Source organism: Barbus barbus (assembly GCF_936440315.1).
Source record: "Barbus barbus genome assembly, chromosome: 47".
Classification (NCBI taxonomy): Eukaryota; Metazoa; Chordata; class Actinopteri; order Cypriniformes; family Cyprinidae; genus Barbus; species Barbus barbus.
Window position 1 is genome coordinate 2,112,224 of NC_136725.1, and position 22,747 is coordinate 2,134,970.

Below are 22,747 nucleotides of genomic sequence, written 5' to 3' on the forward strand. Positions count from 1 at the left end.
ATAACACAAATCACAACACTAGAAAGTCTGTTTATCGATGCTGTAAACAATATGTAAATTATAGCCAAATGTGTGAGACATGGCCATGTATGTTATGATCTTTCCTGCGTTCATTAGTTTAATTTCATGATCAGATTATTGACAGTATTTTGAGCTAGATGTATAAATGTGTCTAATAACGCTGATAATCCGAACAGCGCTGAATGAGCCGGAGGAAGAAGCAGGTGTAGGAGGGAACTCAGTTACAGGGTGTGGACATCACCACAGATCTCACTCCACAGTACCTTTCTGTGCAGGCTTCAGCTGCTCTGACACAAACATTACTATACTACAAGATGAACCTGGATCCTTTATAGATACTCCACAGATGTGCTGCACTGATCTTCGAGCGAGTAATGAGTGTGTGAAGCCTTACTACAGCGGTAAGTGTGTGTGTGTGTGTGTGTGTGTGTGTGTGTGTGTGTGTGTGTGTGTGTGTGTGTGTCATAAATGACTGGTTTTGATGTGGGACTGATTGATTGACGGCTCTTTGTCCTGCTTCCTGTTCCTCGTTTACAGTAGTACTGTATATTAACTGTACTAACAGCAGGCTTCTGTGGGAGACAATCACATCCCTGTAGTTTTAATCGCAGAAATGCTTTCCTCTTACACTGTATCTACTGTATCTGTGAAAAAATGATTTTATTTTATTTGTCGAGTAATACAAGTAGAAAACAGCATCGTAAGCCTAGTTTGATTTCAATGGGTCTATGATGTAGGCTACTTAAGCTTATGGTGCTTTTGAGAAACGCAGCCCAGGACAGTTCACCCAAAATATCAAAAATCGTCATCATTTACTCTGTATGACCGACTTTCTTCTGTGGAACATAATAGGAGATATTTTGAGAAATGGCTCAATGTTTTTGTTGTTGCTTTACAGTGAGAGAGAACTCAATGTGCTGCAAATAGAAAAAAACACCTGCAAATTAAGAAAACAGCTTCATCAATTTGACAAAACACGCTAAAAATGCTCACAACACATCAAAATAAAGAAAGAAATGCTTTATTTGTTTGCGTTGAGAGCATTTGCAGCACCTGCTGTCAAACTGATGAAGGTGTTTTCTGAAGTTACAGCGCTTTGAGCTCTCTCAGCCTCTTTTTGTGTTCCTTCTTTTGTGTCATTCAATGGTTCAAGGTTTTTTGTTTACAAAGATAGGGGTATTCTCTTCTGCTGGAGGTGTTTGAGCTGAGGAGTGAAGATGCTGCAGCAGATACTGACTGATCTGTACATCGAGCCGGAGCTGCTGGCCGAGCTGAATGAGCAACAGAAACAGATTCTGTTCTTTAAGATGAGAGAAGAACAGCTCCGGAGATGGAGAGAAAGAGAGACGCAGCTGGGGAAGGAGGAAGCTGCTCGTGGTAAAGTCACACAAGGTGTGAATATACAGGCAGAGGATCTGCCACAAGTCTATGGCTCTCTGGATTTCACCAAGCTTGTACTTTGTTAAACAAGAAGGTTGTAAATTTGTCCAAAAGACACAAACTATTCAACAGTCAACATGAAATCAGAATTCACATTTTTTACTTTTTTAAATGCACGTTTAAGGTCTTGCTTAATGATTGGTTCATGCATGTTTTATTCCAAAGAATAATATAATAGGTTGTTCCTCCTGTTGCATTATTGCATATAAATAATTCAATGTCTCATTCAGTCTTTTTTTTAATCTACATAATCAAGTCCTACCCAATTTTTTCCCAAAAATACCCCATTTCCCAAACTTGTGTCCTATTATAGAAGCAAAATGGGTTGCAAACAACAATTAATGTTGGCTTTAATAAAATCTAATTTGTGACTTTGTGTGACACTCTTCTTGTAGCCTCAGAGAGGCAAAGTCAACCCAACATTGCTAATGCTATTTAGTGCCACAAAACCAGTCATCATTGTGAATATTGTGAAATGTGTGTGTGCTGAATGCAGTTTCAGGAAAGACTCTGTCGTGGATGAAGGGTCTGGATGACGATGTGTGGGTTTGGGTGATGGGAGAGCATCCTGAAGACAAACCCTACGATCAAATCTGTGACGAGATCATGGCCGAGAGAGCAGCCCTGCAGGCCCAGAGAGAGGCCGAGAAGCTCCGGTAAAACAGCACCAGTCACACTCTCAGGCTCATTCATGTAATGCAATCACAATTATATATGATTTCATTTATAAAGTAGCTTTTCATAATGTTATTCTATCTAATACTGAAAAAAATCATTTATCATGAGAATCTAATGAAAATCGCCATTGAAAGTCATTATGTTGATATTTTTTATATATTATTATACTTTTTATTCATATTTTGAAAACAGCTTTTATTTTTATATTTTCAGTTTAATTTTTAGTAATATTTTTTCATTTTTATTAGGCCCACACACCACTCAAGTTTGCATCATCACAGAAATTTTAATGAGCAACATTTCGGTCAGCCCGAGGAAGGTCATCTGATCCAAATGTTGCTCATTAAACTCCACCGCACCTGTAATTGTTTTGAGTATGCAAAGTACTGCTTTTTTTTCATATTACTATGTAGGTTTAATTTATTTTTTCTTTTAAGTGTAAGTTTTAGTTAAGTTTAGTTCATTTTTTATGACCAGTTAGTAATTTTAGTGCTTCAACTTGAAACTTATTTCATTTAGATGCCAAGGCAACACTTCTAATTTTGGTTAAATTTAAGTTTTTCATTTAATAATTATATTTTATTTTATTTTAGTTAACCAACATGTTTTTAATAGTTTTAGTTTTTGAGAGTTTACCCAATCAAACTCAGCAATAGCACTATAATTGTTCTTTGACTCTGAAAATGTATTGCTTGGCATAAACCGTAAAGTGATCCATTCAGTCAACACTAGTTAAATATTTGACCAGTTTACTGGAATGTTGTCATCGCAGCGCTCGTGTGCTAATACTGTGCTCCTAATGCCACTTCCTCCTCTTGCTCTTTTCAATAGGGCTGCTGGACAGAAGTTGAAATGAATATTAGTTTTTAGAGGCATTTCTGATGTAAGATTATAATAATCAGTGCCTGTTTGGGTGCATATCAGTGCAAACAAACCAAAAGGGCAGTATTTCCATGATGCAATATGTGTTGTAGATAACCGCACTGAACTAAAGGGCAAACATCTGTGTTCAAAGTAACAAAAGAGGCGTCTGTTGAATATAAGGTGTGAGGTAAATGCCTGCTGTTATCCAGTCAAACTGTTAGTTAACTGTTTATGATGTGCAACTGTAGTATGAAATATGGGCTTAAATACAACACAGATTGATAGCTGCCTGATTTTCATATCATGGAAAACACAGAAAAGCTTGTTTGGCTTCTTTACACATAGTATGTATTAGACAGTAAGCACAAGGAATTTCTTTTTTGCATTGTGTGAACATGAGCCCTTATGTCTTGGTGAAGGATTTGACCTCTCTGTCATATTATTATGAATGTTCTCATTGACATTCACAGTCTCGCCTCATAGCAACTACTTCCTCTTCAGTTCTGTGAATAATTAATGACTTCCAATAACCTATGCAAGTGGCCTGCGTGTTTTTGTGTTTACAGGGCTAAGAAAGAGGCTGAGCTGGAGAAGCGTTTTTCAGGCCTGCATCTGGATCCAGATCAGGTGGTTTTGTCAGAGCAGGAGATCCAGCAGAAGGAGCAGAGGAGAGCGGAGGAGGAACTCAAGGTGCTGCCGCCGCACAAACACTAAAGTAAAAAAAGTAAAGTCGTGACGTATTGTCAAGTATGGTGACCCATACTCGAAATTGGTGCTCTGCGTTTAACCCATCCAAGTGCACACACACAGCAGTGAGTAGTGAACAAATGCACACACACACACACCGTGAACACACACCCGGAGCAGTGGGCAGCCATTTATGCTGCGGCGCCCGGGGAGCAGTTGGGGGTTCGGTGTCTTGCTCAAGGGCACCTCAGTCGTGGTATTGAGGGTGGAGAGAGCACTGGACATTCACTCCCCCCACCTACAATCCCTGCCGGCCCGAGACTCGAACCCACAACCTTTCGATTACGAGTCCGACTCTCTAACCATTAGGCCACGACTTCCCCGTCGTGGCCTAATGGTTAGCGCTCCCCTAACCATTAGGCCACTAGCGCTCCCCATCTCGTCTTTGCTTTTAAACAAATGAAGAGGCAAATGTTTTGGGTCTGTCCTGACCTGGAGGCTTGTTCTTTGTCAGAAACTGGAGTTGGAGGAGAGGCGTAAGGCTGAGGAGGAGCTGAGGAGGCTGGAGCAGGAGAGGAAACAGCAGATCTACATCAGCCTGAAGGAGGTGCAGGGCAGTAAACACACTCGTGAGGAGGAGGACAAGGAGTGGCAGAAGACATGTAAAGAAAACTGCAACCATACAACCTACACATTTCGTCAATTACTAAGATCTTAAAGTGCCCCTATAATGGATTTTTGAAGATGAGCTTTCATGCAGTGTGTAACAGCGAACGAAAACATCCTGCAACGTTTTAAATCTGAAAGTGCACCGTGTATAAAGTTATTGTCTCTCAAAAGAAAGAGTGGACTCTGAATCATTGAAATGAGTCATTTTTAAAACGAATCCCGAGCATGCTGACGTCAACATGAAACATTAGCATATTGGTCTGAATGAAAATGCAAATTCATTCTTTGCCACTAGATGCCACTTTTGGAGCAGTAAAAGCTCACAAACACTGCTTTAAATGAAATCAACCAATCACCGCAGATTAGCGTCATGCAAAGGAGGAGCTTAGAAAATTGAGCGAATCGTTTGGGAGCCATTGAGCAAATAAGGTAAAAATAAATGCATATTATAAGAAAAAGAAAGTGTTTTTTGATCTTGCATGCATGTCAACCTGTTGTTGGAGACTCCCAAAACCAAAATATGAACCTTTCTTCACCCATAATAGGGGCACTTTAAGAACTACTGAAGAGATGTAATCTACAGTATTTATGAGAAATGGAGTGAATCTCACAAAAACACGTTCTTAAGGCAGAAAGTTACATATTACCCCAAAACCAAAAGGAAAAAAATATAAACTTTATAAAATGTACCCCTGGTTTCACAGACAAGGCTTAAGCCTAATCCTAGACTAAAGTGTAAATCTGAGCAGTTTCAACTGAAAGAAACTTGCTCTGACTGATCTTGAAATATATCAGTGCCTTTGTTTGTCTTAAAATGCACACCAGTAATGCTTTTTTCTAAGCATGTTTATAAAAATGATTTAAATGTCCTAATTGAACTATGGCCTAATCCTGGCTTAGTCTAAACCCTGTCTGTGAAACCGGGCCTAAGTCTATTATGAGACCATTAGGATTTTTTGGAATCAGTAACAAGACAAAATGAGTGCTGTCAAATCGATTAATCGCGATTAATCCCATCCAAAATAAAAGTTTGTGTTGTATGTGTGTGTATTTATATATACATATGAATATACACAGTACACACACATATTATGTAAACATAAACTTTAATTTGGGATGCGTTAATCACGATTAATCAATTTGACAGCACTAGAAAAAAAACATTCTTCATTCTGTATAATCTTTTGAGATTATTCTGAGAATAATTCTCATTATTGCCAATGTTTATTCTCATTACAGTAGTACAGTAATATGTTGTATTGATTTTTTAAATCAGCATAAAACTTGAAACTGAATTTATGTATAAATTAAACCTTAAATATGAATATATTATTGGGTAACACTTTATTTTAAAGACCTATTCTCACTCTTAACTAGCATGCATATTACTAGCATATTAGCTGTTTATTAGTACTTATAAAGTACATATAAATGTCTTGTTCTGCATGAGCATATTCTACATCCCTAATCCACCCCATACCTAAACTTAACAACTACCTTACTAGCTATTAATAAAAAGCAAATTAGGAGTTTATTGGGGCAAAATTCAGTTAATAGTGAGAATTGGACCTTTAAAGTGTGACCTCTTATTGTGGTAACACGTTATTTTAGGGTCTCTTAACTAGTTGCTTATCAGCATGCAAATTACTAGAATTTTAGCCATTTATTAGTAGTAATTAAGCACATATTAATGCCTTATTCTACATGATCTTATTCTACATCCCTAATCCTACCCAATACATAAACTTAATAACTATAGTCAAATCAGCTCACCTTTATTTATACAGCGCTTTTAACAATACAGATTGTGTCAAAGCACTTAACCGTATCAAATTGGAGGATAGAGTGTCAATAATGTATAATAATAAGATTAAACACTCAATTTTCAGTTAAAGGCATTTCATTATTGAATTCAGTGATGTCATTGTCTAGCTCAGTTTAGTTTAAATAGTATCTGTGCAATCAAATCAACGATAACTGCTAGAATTAGTGTACCTTACTAACTATTAATAAGCAGCAAATTATGAATTTACTGAGGGAAAAGTAGTTAATAGTGAATTAGTGTCCCCTATTCTAACGTGTTACCCTTATTGTTTTTCTACATTACAATAATAAGAATCTACTGAAAATCCTCACTGAGAATATTGAGTATTACACAAAAACAATGTGGAGAGGAGCTGACACATGAGAGTTGTTGTCTGAGAAGGGATGTTTTGTTCTCCGTGGCTCTGTTTGTGCTGTTATTTTCTCAGTCATGCATAAATGAAAGGCATAACCGGTGTGGTTTTGCATATGTGGTTCCAGTGCAGAAGTCAAAAGCTGCAGACTTTCGCAGACGATCTCTGGCCAAGCAGACTATTGAGGACCACCGCAGGCGCTCAGTTAAAGCTCTGGAAAGAGGACGAGTAGCGGCCGTGACAAAGGCCTTCGGCAGCACGAATCCAGCCGCTCCACCCAAACCCAAACCCAGAACCACCACAAACAACAGCAGTGCTATCAGCCGGTGAGTCACCTGATATGCTGCACATCAGAGACAGCCGCCTTCATTTGTGTGGCAGTAACTGAATAATAAAGAAGGGCTGGTGGTTTGAAAGATCGTAATCACCAGTCATAATGGCCATGTTTACACGCACATCATTTGGTCAAATTTATTCTGAAAAAGTTTATATGCTATTGTTGTAATCAGCATATCCCTCATGAACTGTAAACTGCTTTTTCTGTTCCTCCTGGAAATACTGGATAGGCTTGCTCTAGACATTTATTTGAGTTCTGTTGTTGTGATTGTGTAATTATGACAGCAATTGAACCTTATTCGTGCTCATTCATGTTGTTGATTATAGCACACTGAAGGAGCAATCAATGTAGGTCATGGGACTCTTATGGTGCTTTCTCTCATCTGTATATTGATTACGTTCATGCTTGTATGGATCGTTCTCCTCACTCCAGAAATGCTTTCCATTTCATTTGGACATGCAAATATAATTGAAAAGTGGATATTGTGAATAAAGTGTCTAAATTACATATTATTTAGATTTTTTTTTTTAAACAACAACTGAATTTTGGCTTAAATGAATGTGCATGTAAACACAAATAAACCAGTATTGAGGATGTTTGAATAGAGGTAACCATATAACCATAGACTTCATCATTTGGGGTCTGCAAGAGTTTTTTCAATGTTTTTAATTCACCAAGGCTGAATATTTAGAAAAAAAGTTTTTTTTAGGATTCTTTAATTAACAAAATGTTCAAAAGAACAGTTTTTATTTGAAACAGGAATCTTTTGTAACATTATAAATGTTTTTACTGTTACTTTTGATTAATTCAATGTGTCCTGTGCGAATAAAAGTATTAATTTAATTCAATTCAATTCAATTAATCAATCAATCTTACCTGTAGTGTAGTGGTAAATGTTTTATTTTATTTATTTTTTTGTCCCAGGTTTGGATTTGAGTGGAATATAAATTATGGAGCTTGATTTATTGTGGATTGAAAGCAGTAATATGTTCATTATTCAAGTGCTCTGAATGCTGGTCAGGCTGCTTTTTTTTACAAAAATATGCATGCAACTCAAATATTGATGTGAGAATATTGATTACAGTATTGTGACTCTGGGAAAACTGGATTGTTGCCTTTCTCTCTTGATAGAGCTATTAATAGTGATATACTGATCATAGCTGTATGTCACATCTTTTCATTCAGGTGTCATATTCATCTGAGCAATGTCGTACTGCAGTTACGTGTTTTCCTCTCAACACATCATCTGTTGTGCAAATGTGTTGTCAGTGTTTTAATATTTATAAACATTAAAGATTTTAACAGGCCAAATATATGAGCTATGTGAAGGACCATGTTACATATCCTTTCACAGAGCTTCAGTTCTGGGCTTGTGATCCAGGATTTGAATAAACAGGCCTATATGAGAGAAATCAAACGTCTGTTTTGCTGTGATTGACAGGAAGGGTGGCATGCAGCGCTCTCTGTCGACGTCTAGTCGAGATCATATTATCCGCTGGTTCAGGGAGGAACAGCTGCCGCTCAGAGCCGGATTCCAGCACGACCAGAGCCGGATCGCACCCTGGTTTCACGGTGAGAAAAACACAGACTATAATCCTTCATTTAACTTCTAAATCTAGACCTTGTCTTGTAGAGCATTTTGGATTGGCCAGTTTTCTGATTGGACAGTGTGTGGGTCAATGCTCTGACTCTTTTTGACTGTCCAGCACTACCCCAACACTTGCTTCACTAATATCTGTCAAATACCAGCAACATTTTTCCAAAATAAATAAATGAATCGGTCAGAAATGCTGTAAACGTTATTGCGGTTACACTGTAGGCATCTGCATTCATACAGTACTCACGGAGTTGTCAGACTGCTGCTGGATTTCCAGTCATACACATAACCTGATGTTCCCTGCAGGTATAATATCCCGTGAACAGGCGGAGGCGCTGCTGGCCGAGGGCGAGCCCGGGTTCTTCCTGGTGCGTGTCAGCGAGAGGATCTTTGGATATGTGCTTTCCTACAGATGCAGTGAGGGAACCAAGCACCTGCTGATCGATGCTTCAGAGAACTGCTACATGCTGCTGGGAGACCAGATCAGATTCAGCTCGCTCTGTGAACTGGTGGAGTATCATGAGGTAAATGTGCTCTACACTTTTTTTTATTGAGATTTATACATCATCTGAAAGCAGAATAAATAAGTTTATGATAGGACAATATTTGTCTGAGATACAACTATTTGAAAATCTGGAATCTGAGGAAGCAAAAAAATCTAAATATTGAGAAAATCTCCTTTAAAGTTGTTCAAATGAAGTTCTTAGCAATGCATATTACTAATCAAAAATGAAGTTTTGATATATTTACAGTAGGAAATTTACAAAATATCTTCATGGAACATGATCTTTACTTAATATCCTAATGATTTTTGGCATAATAGAAAAATCTATCATTTTGACCCATACAGTGTATTGTTGGCTATTGCTACAAATATACCCCACCCGTGCTACTTAAGACTGGTTTTGTGCTCCAGGGTCACATATGTGCTAGTAAACACAGCAATGATGATCACAGAAAGCATGAGTTTGGCGCCTCGCGTCTGTTAGCAGGAAATGTCAGCATGCATGCCAGTCAAAGGCGGAGAGTGAACCGACCTGCAGAGTAAAGTCATTACAATAGACCACATTCCACACACAAGACACAAAAGACACATTCCCATACCATACAACCAACACAAATCACTGCACAGCTATTCATTATTGTTATTTACACGCGTCTCTTTTCAATCCACTGCATTCTTTTCCTCATGATTATTTTATTTCTATGTATACCACTGTAACAATTTGAAGACAACATATCCTGCACATTTGTGCTCTCCCGTTGTAATTTTCACAATAACCTGTGAATAATTTGCATTAAGAATCTCGTTGTTCTCCCCAAATCCTCACGTATCAGGTTTGTTTTTAAATGGATGCTTTCAAATGTAATCTCCCTTTAATGCTTTAGCATAGTGACCAATTCTCACTAATAGCTTATTAACATGCCTAGTATGTATTATAGTACATATTGGCTGTTTATTAGTTCATACAAACCACATCCCTAATCCTACCCAATACCTAAACTTAACAACTACTACACTAACTATTAATAAACAACTAATTATCAGTTTGAGGCAAAAGCCATAGTTAATGTTTGTTAACAGTGAAAACTGGACCTTAAAGTATTCTACTAGCAGTGTTTACTGGAATGTTTCTAAAGCAGATAAATACAATATTTATTGTCTGTCAAAATGACAAAAATCATTCAATGTTCCAGTTAACTAACATTTTCGATTAAGGCAACATACAGGACCTACTGCAGATTTATGGTATTTACTGCTGCAAAAATAAGAGATTTTTGGGGTTCACAGTCTGTTGAAGGATGAAGTAGATTAATGTAACCTCATTGTACCCAGTTTTTGAAAATGCTTATTGCGTTCACACAGCAAAACGTTAACGGATTGTAAACAGTTTAACAGAGATTCCCATCATAATTCAGTCAAAGCATCATGGGGCATAGGAAAAAAGTGAATGTGTGTAGTTATACCAGTCATCTCACAGTATGTTGGGTTTAAACTCGGATTGATGTGTAAATGCTAGCTCTGTTCTCTACTGCCCACATGTTTAACTCTATATTGTCTGGCCCCAGGTGGAGCCGCTGAGCTCGTCTGGAGAGGAGTATCTGCGGAGCGCGTGTGGACAGAGCGCGGCCGCAGCGGATTACACAGATCTCTTCACCTGAACACAACAAACACAAGAGAGGAGAACCTGTGCCTTCACATCGTCATCAGCACTGCAAACACACTATGGCCCGGTTTCACAGACAGGGCTTAAACTAAGCCAGGATTAGGCCATAGTTCAATTAGGACATTTAAGTAATTTTTATAAACATACTTCGAAAAAAGCATTACTGGTGTGCATCTTAAGGCAAAACAAAGGCACGGTTATATTTTAAGATCAGTCAGAGCAAGTTTCTGTCAGTTGAAACTGCTCAGACTTAGATTTATTCTAGGATGTGCCATTGTATCATTGATGTACAATTAAGCAAAAATTCCAAGTGTTTATTCTTTTTAATTACAACATATGTTTGAAACCATGTAGTTTTGTTCCGCTGACACTTTATAATAAAAGTGCTTGGCTGTGATATGAAAACATGTACTCTTACAGTTGACTGACATTTTCCTTAAAAACATTCAGCACTTTTTAAATGAATAGAAACCATTCTGAAGGAAACACCCTCTCTTGACAACACAATATTGGATTTTTATAGGTTTTAACTGAGCTGGGTTCAATTTGCACTATTTGCAAAAAAACATCTAATACAGAGAAGTCACAATTTCATTTCAATTTAATTAAAATACGCAAGACAGAAACATACAAATGTGCATTTACAAACACTTCAAATTGACTTTAAGCTTTGGAATCTCCCAAAAGTGTGCAAATTTAAGCTTCCCTTATTGATGTGCACATATTTCTTAAAGTGATATGAAGTCACACAGAATGCATCAGTACACTCAGATTCAGTCTTCCAGAACGTTTTGCCTGAAACAAATCTAGAGACTTGTTTCCCTTTATGTATCCATTAATGTATGTATGCAGGTTACATTTCATAACATTTATACAACACTGTCACAGTATGGACTGGGTCTGGAAGACCCATTGCATTTATGTTGCACACTGACTTTATCTGCATCTCCTTTCTTTAGCAAGATCCTAATTTTTTGAGAACTTGATTTTGAATGTGAATAATTGAAAATGCAGAATTCACTGGTACAGTTCAAGTAATAAAAAAAACTGCTCATTTCATGTAACAAGTGTCTTCACTCTGCATTCAACTAAATGTTTAAACTTCAGAGCGAGGAAGCAAATCTTGATGTAAGATAATCATTAGTGATTCTGAAGAAAACTGAAATGCATTTAAAAACAATTAAATTATTGAATTCCTGCTGATAGTTTTTTTTAGATAAGAGCTGTTAAAAGCAATATGATAAATGCATAGCTTTAATTAAACCCTTTTAAAAATGTAAAAAAAAAATAAAGACGTTTTGTGCCTTTGAGTGAGTTTTTGTAATGAAATCCATAGGTACTTGATTAGTATTGTTTATACTTCCAGTCCTACAACTTGATTCCTGTGAGAAGCATCCAAGGAACCGTTCCCAACTCGCCGAGTTCCTCTTCCATCAGGTAAACGCAGATGACGTGCGGGTCATTTAAGGCACAGCGTGCTACATGAAGAACTGGCCGAACAGATTGGCCACCCCGAGCAGGATGAGGAAGCCGTGGAAGACGGCAGAGGGCCAGCGTAACTCACCTCTGCGCTTCAGTGAGATCATGTGGATCAGAGAGGGAAGCACAAACACCAGAGCCAAGCCGCATATGGCCCCCGAATACCTGCGAGGAAACCAACATTTACAAAGCCACCTTCATTTCCATAGCACTTCATACAATACAGACTGTGTCAAAGCAGCTCCACAGAGATAAACAGGAAAAAACTGAATCTGGAAACTCAACTATGGAGACAGCAGTATCATTATTGAAGTCTGGCAGAGAGAGAGTTCAATGCAAATCCTTCACAGCACTGCTGGACAGACACAGGCTCTGTCCAGATGCCAAGTTCCTGTTTTAGGAAAGTAGGAAAGTCTCTTACCTGATGATGGAGCCGATGTTGGGGTAAAACCTGGCCATTAGGACTCCAGCTCCCACAACAAGGATGTTCAGAATAAACACATGAAGGAAACTAGGAATGGAAAGACGAGGCATCAATAATGTCAATCCATTTTACACAGACAAGCCTGTGAGATCATCCTTTAAATATACAGGGCACGTCAGTGTTCTGCTCATACTATATGATTTACATGTCTCAACTTCTCAGCACTGGTGTTGTTCCTCTTGAATTAAAAACTGCAGCTGTCACACCAGTCTTAAAGAAACCCAGCCTTGACCCTTCAGATACATGCCGCTCAACTTATCTTTGTCATCTCATAGCCTCTATGAATGTTTCCAGTCTGGTTTTCGCACTCTTCACAGCACTTCTTAAGGTTGTCTATGGCCACTGACTCAGGCTCCATTAGCATTTTAATTCTGTTAGATCGAAAAGAACGCACATCATGCCTCTGTTCATCAATTTGCACTGGCTACCAATAGCTGCTCGCATTAAATTCAAGGCATTAATGTTTGCCTACAGAACCACCACTGGCTCTGCACCCCTTTACCTAAATTCATTACTTCAGACTTATATGCCCTCTAGAAGCTTGCGTTCTGCAAGTGAACAACGCATTATTGTTCATCCCAAAGACACACAATATCACTTTCACAGACTTTTTCATGAACTGTTCCCATCTGGTGGAATGACCTGCCCAACTCAATCCGAGCAGCCGAATCCTTACCCATCTTCAAGAAACGGCTAAAAACTCATCTGTTCCATCTTTACTTGACCCTCTAACTCTAGCACTCTCTATTCTAATTTTATTTTATCTACGTTTTTTTATTTAAAAAATAATAATAATATTTATCTGTACTGCGTTAGGCTAACTGAGACTTGTAATAGCACTAGTACGTTGTTGCTCTTTTGTTGGTTTTGATTGCTTCTTATGTCCTTATTTGTATGTCGCTTTGGATAAAACCGTCTGCTAAATGACTAAATAAATAAATAAAATCTCTGCTCTGCTTTTAACACTCTCTCACAATATTTTAATCTCACGACTCTCGGCTCTTGGTATTTCTGGAACTGGCCTATCTTGGTTCACTTCTTACCTGTCTGACCGTCAGCATTACATCTCTGTCTGCCAGGCTAAGTCCTCTCATGGTGTTCCTCAGGGTTCTGTTCTTGGGCCTTTACTCTTCATCATCTATATGCTCCCTTTAGGTAACATTATTCATCATCACGGCTTCACTTCCACTGCTATGCAGACGACACCCAGCTCTATATCAGTTCTCAACAACTCTCCCTTTCCCACAAACTCCATAACAGCTTGCATTACTGATATAAATGCTTGGATGACCAGTAACTTTCTCAAACTCAGCACTGATAAAACAGATCTACTACTAGTTGGTTCACCAAAAAATGTTGCTCCTTTCTGTGCTGATAATGTTAACATTGCTGGGATTTTGGTTCAACCTTCCACCACAGTTAAAAACCTGGGTATAATCTTTGACTCCTTTCTCTCCTCATATTTGTTCACTCACTAAATCTGCCTTCTTTCACCTCCGTAATATTGCTAGTTTACGTCCCTTCTTAAACATCAATGATACTGAGACACGGTTTCATGGCGTTCATGGTTTCATTACTTCTCGACTCGACTACTGTAATTCTCTTTTCTATGGTCTACCAAACACAACATTAAATAAGCTTCAATATATCCAGAACTCTGCAGCTAGGGCTCTCACTTTTTCAAAGAAATCTTCTCATATTACTCCCATCCTACACAGACTTCATTGGCTACCCGTTCCTTTTCATATTCGATACAAGGTTCTCCTCATCACCTTCAAAGCACTTCATGGTCTCCCCCCCCCATATATTTCTGATCTCATCCATACCTGCTCCCCAGTTCACACACACTACGCTCTTCAGATACTGGTCTACTGTTAATTCCACGCCACAGATTAGCATCATTTGGTGGACGAGCGTTTTGTATCTCTGCCACAACACTCTGGAATTGTCTTCCCAAACACATACATGATCTTTCATCAGGATTTCAAAACCCACCTTAAAACACATCTTTTCCTTTCTTGTTTCTCTGATCTCTGACTGTATGATCTGATTCATGTCATGGATTTCTTGTTTATTTCCTTTTGTTTTTTGTCTACGGTCATGTTTTCTATTTTAATATTGTAAAGTGACATTGAGTCTGCAGAAAGGCGCTATATAAAATAAACTTATTAATATTACTACTACTACTACTACAACAAGCACTGTTTCCAACTCCAATGCATATCAATCTCAAATAGTATAAGCATTTTCATTGGGTTTTGTAATAAAAACAATAGGGATGCACGATATTGGATTTTGCCGATATGCATATATTTTTCAACTCATTTTGGCCGATAGCCGATATATCGATGTCATCAAAAAGCCAATATCCTTAACTGAAATTGTGCACGAATGTGTAATTTGAATACATTTTAAATATTTCACAAATATAAGTAGTTTGAAGGGTTAACACACTCAATATAAAGACAAATAGTGTACAGAGTCAAGACTGAATCTCAAGCAAGCCTTTCATCAGCGCACTTGAGCATTTTAAATACCACATGATGTTATGAATAACTATGAAAAAGCACCTTCTAAAAGGACAAGCCCACTTATTCTTACATTAATCATAATTTTCCTCTTTTGTTCCATAATGTGCAACACATCTCAAAAATGTGTTTTAGTGTTTCATTCTTTTAAAAACAAAAACATGGGTGCGGTGATCATTTTATATCAGCTATTTGTTCAAATGTGCCTATTACTATTACTATTTACTATTCAACAGTGGTGACAATATTCAATCTCTTGTATTTCATTTCAACCAAACAGTCAGTCATTACAGCAAAGAAGACTTAAAGATTCAGTTCTCATTTGTTTCAGTGAATGTGTCAAAGCTATAGAGATGGGAGAAGCAAAACACTGAATCCTTTTGCAAAACAGTTAACTGAACGGATTTGCTCTTTTGAAGCAACTGATAGTCTACTCGCTGAGGACATCTGCTGGTTTAAGCCATGTAAATGCAGTAAGAATACAGCCCAAAATATTGACTAATGATGACAGGTTCCGGCAAGTCCTGTCTTTAAAGTGTAATCTACAAAGTGTATTCTATAATCAGTAAATACCATTAAATATAGCATTTTTTGTAAGTGCCACAAACAGGTTTGTAACACTTCTTAAGCGGAACTTGACAAATTCCACTCAAATTATAAAAACCGACTTACAAACGGTTTTAATACTGGTTTAAGGTTTCAACTGAGATAAACTCGCTCAACATTAAACTGCTGACATTTGACATATGACATAACTAAACCTTGTTTGAAAAAAAAAAAATAAAATCACATGACTCGGTAACAAAGCACTGATTTGAAAAAAGATTTGCAGGTGTTTCAAATGCGCCTTTCACCAGCTGCATGTTCACTGCTCATTATTATACACAACCAGGGCTTAAATTAGGCACATAGGCTTACCTTGGTAACTCATGAGAGGACATTCCTCGTACATTATCAACATTATAGCCTAGGCCAGGGGTCACCAGACACGGTCCTGGAGGGCCGGTGTCCTGCAGAGTTTAGCTCCAACCCTAAATCAAACATACCTGAAGCAGCTAATCAAGCTCTTACTAGCTATATTTGAAACTTCCAGGGAAGTGTGTTGAGGCAAGTTGGAGTTAAACTCTGCAGGACACCGGCCCTCCAGGATCAAGTTTGGTGACCCCTGGCCTAGGCTATAGTTTTAAACACTTTACTCATTCTTACTAATTCAAGCAGTGATGTGACGCATATGTAGCCTATCGCTGAAAGGAACAGAGTGTCTTCAGATAGGTTTCGATTGCATTTTTTAATTTATCTGATAAAGTAGTGTTCATGAACACCGCACTGCTTCGTTTACAGACGTTTCTGGGAAAACCGCTATATTTTGACGTTCCAAAAGCGCCTCCTACTGGCAGAGAATCAAATTGGATTTACAATAAGCCCGTCTGCTGTTTCCCACCACCTGCCCATATAACCCTGTTCAATTAATATAATAATTTATACTTCTTACTCGCCTCTTTTCTTAAAAAATTATTTAAAGACTGAAATGTGAAATTATAGATATATATCTTTTATTTTTGTGAAAACCTGTATCTCAACTGTAATTAAATGTTTTTACAGTCATTTTACAGTTTAATAACCATAGACATTGCCCTACCCTGCTCATATGGTAACTTTTTATTTTTAAATTAATTTTTGCAGGCCTAAAAAAGGTCTTAAAAACTTAAATTTGATTTTAGAAATCCTGCAAACAGATATAGCTTTGCACACTGCCAGCTTCTAGAATGATTTTGATCAGGATTTTAGTGTTCATAACAGAGGGCTCTCGCAACTGGTTATATTTTACAGTTTATCTATTGACATAATTGTTCATTGTTACAATATAATTGTTAATTTAGGGGAAGTCGTGGCCTAATGGTTAGAGACTCGTAATCCAAAGGTTGTGGGCTCGAGTCTCGGGCCGGCAGGGATTGTAGGTGGGGGGAGTGAATGTCCAGCGCTCTCTCCACCCTCAATACCACGACTGAGGTGCCCTTGAGCAAGGCACCGAACCCCCAATTGCTCCCCGGGCGCCGCAGCATAAATGGCTGCCCACTGCTCCGGGTGTGTGTTCACTGCTGTGTGTGTGTTCACTGCTGTGTGTGTGTGTGTGTTCACTGCTGTGTGTGTGTGTGTGTGTGTGTGTGTGTGTTCACTGCTGTGTGTGTGTGTGTGTGTGTGTTCACTGCTGTGTGTGTGTGTTCACTGCTGTGTGTGTGTTCACTGCTGTGTGTGTGTGTTCACTGCTGTGTGTGTGTGTTCACTGCTGTGTGTGTGTGTGTTCACTGCTGTGTGTGTTCACTGCTGTGTGTGTGTGTGTTCACTGCTGTGTGTGTGCACGTTGGATGGGTTAAATGCAGAGCACGAATTCCGAGTATGGGTCACCATACTTGGCTGAATGTCACTTCACTTCACTTAATTGATTTTGTAGGCTTTGCATACACACGTGCACTCTTAGTCTCATCCTCAGACGTCACGCAGAACATTGGCTAAACGTCTGATGCATATGGCACACTTTTCTGGAAACACTTCAGGAATGTCAAAGTCGTCATCTGACTGGTTGAATTAAACCGGATTTCCAGGAGACGTGAGTGTCACGTTTATTTTCGGTCTGCCGGGAAACAAAGATCCCGTGGCGCCAAACCCCCTCACGAAAGAAGAAAGGCGTCGTGTTTACAACTGTGACGACGAACGCTTATCAGGGTCAACTAAATGCTGGATTTTCAAAAGTATGTGAAATATTTAAAGTTCGCGGCATAGAATCTTTAAAATACATCCGAGAGTTTCTCACACCGGTCTGTTATTGTGGCGACATTTCCACGCCCCGAAACGTGACGCTATGAACGAAACAAACTATGATTGGCTGTTTGACATGTCAGTCAAACGGCCTCATGGGCGGGCCTTGGCCGATGAAACCTGCCATAGATTCCAGACCTTCAGCCGTCAGTCTAAAGGTCTGGCTACGCGAGACTAGTGCACTCCTAAAAAGCCAGAAACCACAGAGCCCTCCAACCACCCCCCACATAAATCCCAATTTAACCCCTGTCCACAACTACTACTCACCCTGGATAGTGGTCTCCAAAGATCTGCCCCATCAGCTGCACTCGCACCAGGTACCCCAGCAGAGGATACACCGTGGTCATCTGGAAGAGAAGACAAGTCCTCGCTACAAACACCAGGACATCGCTGCTGGGGAAGTTATCCAGAAAGTTCTGTAATGTAAGAAGAGACCATGTCAATATGAATGAATGCACCACAAACAGCTTATTTTGAAAATGTTGATATTAGAGCTGCAGGGAATGCTCAGTCTTACTGGTTCGATGCAGTCTTTAGACAGCGGTGGTGATGGGAAAGCAGCAAAGATCAGCACGCCCACATAGAGGTATGTTAACCCCACCAGCAGGTACGCCAACGACAGGTCCCGCACCTGCCAACACAATCACTACTGAACCACAGCTAGTACACAACACTACTGGATCCATCTCAGACATTTACTATACTACCATGAAATATACTTCATGATGATGAGTATGACAATAAAATCCATTATTATTAAAAAACATTTTATTCAGCAAGGATGCATTAAATTGATCAAAAGTGAGAGTAAAGACTTTCCAAACCATATCATGAAAACGTTCCCACAAAAATATTAAGCATAAGTGTTTCTTGAGCAGCAAATCAGCATATTATTATGATTTCTGAAGATCATGTGACACTGAAGACTGGAGTAATGAAGCTGAAAATACAGCTTTGCATATTTAATATTTCACAATATTACCATTTTATTGTATTTTTTATCATCTTGAGCACAAAACACTTTTCAAAATATTTTTTCCTTCTGATGTGAAATTTGCCGTCTGTGTTCTTGAAAGATTTAAGAATTCACCTAATATAAATCTCACTAAATATATATTTGTGTCTTCATATCTTCATGTTGCTACAACAAACAATTCCTGTTTGCTCAGTGACAGGACATTGTGCAATGAAGTGCTACCACACACACACACACACACACACACACACACACACACAAAAGCGGTCATAGTTTGGCTGCCTGTCAGGTTCGTTCTGATCTTCCTGACAACTCACTCTTGACCACAATGACTCATCTCCATTTTCCCTTTGTACAAAGTAAAACACTGTCTTTTTTGCAGCACTAGTCGTTTTAGTTTCCCTGTAGCAGAAAAAAAGAAACTTTTCTGCACCATCTGCAGAAGTATAATGTATGGAATATGGAACTAATCCCACAAGGACAGAAATGATGTTTTGAGTCAGTAATAATACAGTGATGTGGACAGGCTGAGAACACTCACGTTGTTTTCCTGATGTCTGTTGTTCTTCATAAGCGTGATGATGCAGTTGTGAATGAAAAAAGCAAGCGTGAGAACCCCACTCAGCTGAGGAAACAGCGATCTGAACTCTAAATCAGAGATCATCCACAAGCACACATTACACAGAGAACAGTAAGTGCTAATTCACAGCTCTTTCACATGACTCGTGTAAGGGCTTTGACTGCCTCAATACATCAAGGAAAGAGAAACGATGCTCGCAAAATACCTGATTTTGCACTGGTAATGGCCATTTAATCATTTAAAATGGCATACAATTTATATAATCAATCACTGGATATTTATTTTTTTTAAGTCAGTGGCAAATGGGGTGAAAGTTAAAATAGGTTTTTGAATCTTTTACAACATTCATCTTTTTATTTTATAGATGAACAACACTTAATCTACACAACACTGTAGATGGGTTACGATGGTTAGCTTTGTATAGTTCACTGCAGTTTGTAAGTTATGTGAAAGGACATTAATAAAGAACCATAACTATCCCTTTAAAATTAGTTTCTTTCAAAATGAGTGATTTCAAGACATTACATGATTAAAAAAAAAAAAGATTCCTTTACCTGGAACAAAAAACATTGATGAATCAAACCAGTGGAACTCCAGGTGAAAGCCCAGTCGAATGGCTTTATATGTGACCAAAAAGATGAGATAAACCACTGACAAGGTGCCTGTGAAAACCAATGAAAGCCTCTTACACAGCAGGACCATGGTAGAAGACACTGATCAAAACAAGCTGCTGTTCATCCCCGTCAAAGCAGAAATATTACCACTCTAGCTGGGAAAATAAAGGCCATACCTAGGAAGGTGAACCTGGCGAAGAAGGAAGCGGAGCGGAAATTGAGCAGCGGCAGCAGCAGAACGATGAGGTAAAACGGGATGGTGTTGGTTTTACTCCACCAGCGATCAAACATCTGTCCTGTGCTGTTCTCACTCGCATAGTATTGGAGAGTACGGTTCCCATCTGGATCCAAATTTGGATATGGACATATCACTAGTGAAAGAGACCAGAGAAACACACGCTGTCATACTAAACTGAATTGAAATAATGAACAATTTAAACGGTCAAGCACATGAAATGCAGCTTCAAGAGCTAATATAAAACAAATCAATTGATTCCATACTGGAGTAATGTTACAAACTGACATTTCTGGCAAATCAATTCAAAGGTTATGAGTACATATTTAACCAAATTTAACAGATTTTTTTTTTCTTACACTTGAAGTTATTTAAATATGCAGAAGCATTACCAAGATACAGACTGACGCTTACCAAGATTCATTCAAACTAAATGCAGCATTTTGTGAAATAAATTCAAACCATTGGGTATCACTGGACTCTGAGTGATTCTAAGAATCCACAGAGACCAGGCTCATGACTTCAGAGCAATTAGTCTTAATAATAATAGATTTTTTCACACTCCACGTGTCGTTACATTCAGCTTCAATTAGTAGCAAATTTCTGCCTGCATTACTATCAGCGGGCTGTAGCCAGTTTTGACAAGATAATTTAACTTTGCTGAACTTAACCATAAGCATCAGTATTTCAAACAGTATATTTAGCCTTATACAATAACCTACCATATGTGTAATCTTCCATTTTAACATGAAACATTATGTAAGCAAAGGGATTGTCAGCGTTACCTGTGTCACTCAATACAGTCATGAAATAAATCATGAGATAAATCAAAGTATAAAGGAGAATCTGCTCATGTATATATAACACACATATATACATACACACACACACATATATATATTATAAGTGCTGTCAAACGATTAATCGTGGTTAATCACATCCAAAATAAAAGTTTTTGTTTGCATAATGTGTTTTCTGTGTATATTTATTATGCACATATAAATACACATACAGTATATATTTTGAAAATAAATTAATATATACATGCATGTGTGTGTATTTATATATACTTAATAAATATCAAAGTCTTTGATAAATATACACACATTATGCAAACAAAAACTTTTATTTTGGATGCGATTAATCGTTTAACAGCACATACACACATATATATATATATATATATATATATATATATATATATACACACACACATACACAGTTTTAATTAAATTTTTTATATTATTGTTTTTATTATTGGATTTGTTATGATTCATCTACAATCTTGTCTACAATATAATGCTATCCAATCAATGCACTCAAACCCAGAGGATGTGACACCAGATATAACCCAGAGGATATTTAAGATGATAAAAACAGTTATTTTTGTATAATCGAATCTGGGCTGAAAATATTAATTTATTAATTTAACAACCTCAACTTGATCTAACGTGATGACTGTAGTAGGAAGTCAAGTAAGTGCATGAAAGCAGTGCTAACATTATTACAGTTTAATTTGTACAGTCTTCACTCAATGTTTTATGAGAAGTATAACCTCATCCAATGTTACTGCTCTTTAACACAATATGTTGTTTGTATGCTATTCTTGCATTTCTTTAATAAAAAGCTTGTCCAACTCTGAAGTATCATGCATACACATACAGCATGTCTTGTGTGCTTCCATTTAAATCATGGCATATCATCATACCCGGCTAATGATTGTAAACTGAGGTTGATATGTTGCGATGAAACAGCAGGTTACAGCAGGAGTTATTTCACACTACTATTTGAAGCTTCCGCTTTTCTAATGCAGAAGTGTGAAAAAGGCCTATAATATTAATGGATCCTTGTGTCCACTCACCTCTGTCTGTTCCATTCGTGCCAAAACCATCTGATGTGCTGACATTGTGAACATAGTCTGTGGATGCAAAATATACAAGCAGTTACACAGACGTACCCAGAAAACGTCAACAGTCCATCAGTTAATGAACAAATGAGGAATGGAGAGGAGAACAAACACTTACTGTAAATGAATTTTCCTGTATTGAACAGGAAGTTGGACATGAGGACCCAGTAGATCACCATCGCACCAATCAGTGACACCAGTGAGAAAACAAGACTCGACCACTTTCCAAATCCCCCAAAGTAATATTTACACACATCAGGAAACTCCCAGTCTGAGGTGTCTACATACGCTGCAAAAGACAGAGCTGCGTGTTACACAGGACTCCCGTTAAACACCTGCTGCTGTGGTGCAATAGTGGAAATATAGACCGCAGGGGTACACAAATCAACATCCCATTCATTTGCTCCACAGAGAAACAGATTCTTTAGCAGTAATGTAGGAACATATGAAAACAGATCTGGCAGCAACTCCTGAGTTTGTTAAATGATGG

The 22,747-nt window shown here is 38.1% G+C and overlaps 2 protein-coding genes across 5 annotated transcripts in view; one reads left to right on the forward strand and one right to left on the reverse strand.

Annotated features, from left to right (window-relative positions):
- On the forward strand, positions 1-11,947 carry LOC306865769 (SH2 domain-containing protein 4A-like). Of its 2 annotated transcripts, none has more exons than XM_079410565.1 (9): positions 1-422; positions 1,192-1,413; positions 1,958-2,117; positions 3,570-3,693; positions 4,205-4,352; positions 6,664-6,862; positions 8,315-8,445; positions 8,777-8,994; positions 10,541-11,947. In XM_079410565.1, the coding sequence occupies exons 2-9, from the start codon at positions 1,239-1,241 to the stop codon at positions 10,631-10,633; spliced, it is 1,248 nt and encodes a 415-aa protein (XP_079266691.1). In that variant the 5' UTR covers positions 1-422; positions 1,192-1,238; the 3' UTR covers positions 10,634-11,947. The 2 variants fall into 2 exon arrangements, with proteins under 2 accessions (XP_079266691.1, XP_079266692.1); XM_079410566.1 differs by having other exon boundaries at positions 282-422; positions 1,196-1,413; positions 10,541-11,946.
- The window catches only part of slc38a9 (solute carrier family 38 member 9), a 16,794-nt gene continuing 5,269 nt past the window's right edge, over positions 11,223-22,747 (reverse strand). For all 3 annotated transcript variants that reach the window (XM_079410561.1, XM_079410562.1, XM_079410563.1), the window contains 9 exons: positions 22,376-22,546; positions 22,213-22,269; positions 20,293-20,487; positions 20,057-20,164; positions 19,464-19,570; positions 18,464-18,577; positions 18,214-18,362; positions 12,539-12,628; positions 11,223-12,282 (listed from right to left, as the gene is read on the reverse strand). In XM_079410561.1, the coding sequence (XP_079266687.1) occupies positions 12,117-12,282; positions 12,539-12,628; positions 18,214-18,362; positions 18,464-18,577; positions 19,464-19,570; positions 20,057-20,164; positions 20,293-20,487; positions 22,213-22,269; positions 22,376-22,546 (1,157 nt within the window). In that variant the 3' untranslated portion in view covers positions 11,223-12,116. The remainder of the gene's footprint in view (positions 12,283-12,538; positions 12,629-18,213; positions 18,363-18,463; positions 18,578-19,463; positions 19,571-20,056; positions 20,165-20,292; positions 20,488-22,212; positions 22,270-22,375; positions 22,547-22,747) is intronic.

What these genes read in the sequence shown, in the direction of transcription:
- LOC306865769 (XM_079410565.1), top strand. Translation starts at nt 1,239, where the DNA reads ATGCTGCAGCAGATACTGACTGATCTGTACATCGAGCCGGAGCTGCTG. An exon ending in AGAGAGGCCGAGAAGCTCCG is followed by an intron (nt 2,118 to 3,569) that starts GTAAAACAGCAC and finishes TTGTGTTTACAG; the next exon opens with GGCTAAGAAAGAGGCTGAGC. An exon ending in AACTGGTGGAGTATCATGAG is followed by an intron (nt 8,995 to 10,540) that starts GTAAATGTGCTC and finishes GTCTGGCCCCAG; the next exon opens with GTGGAGCCGCTGAGCTCGTC.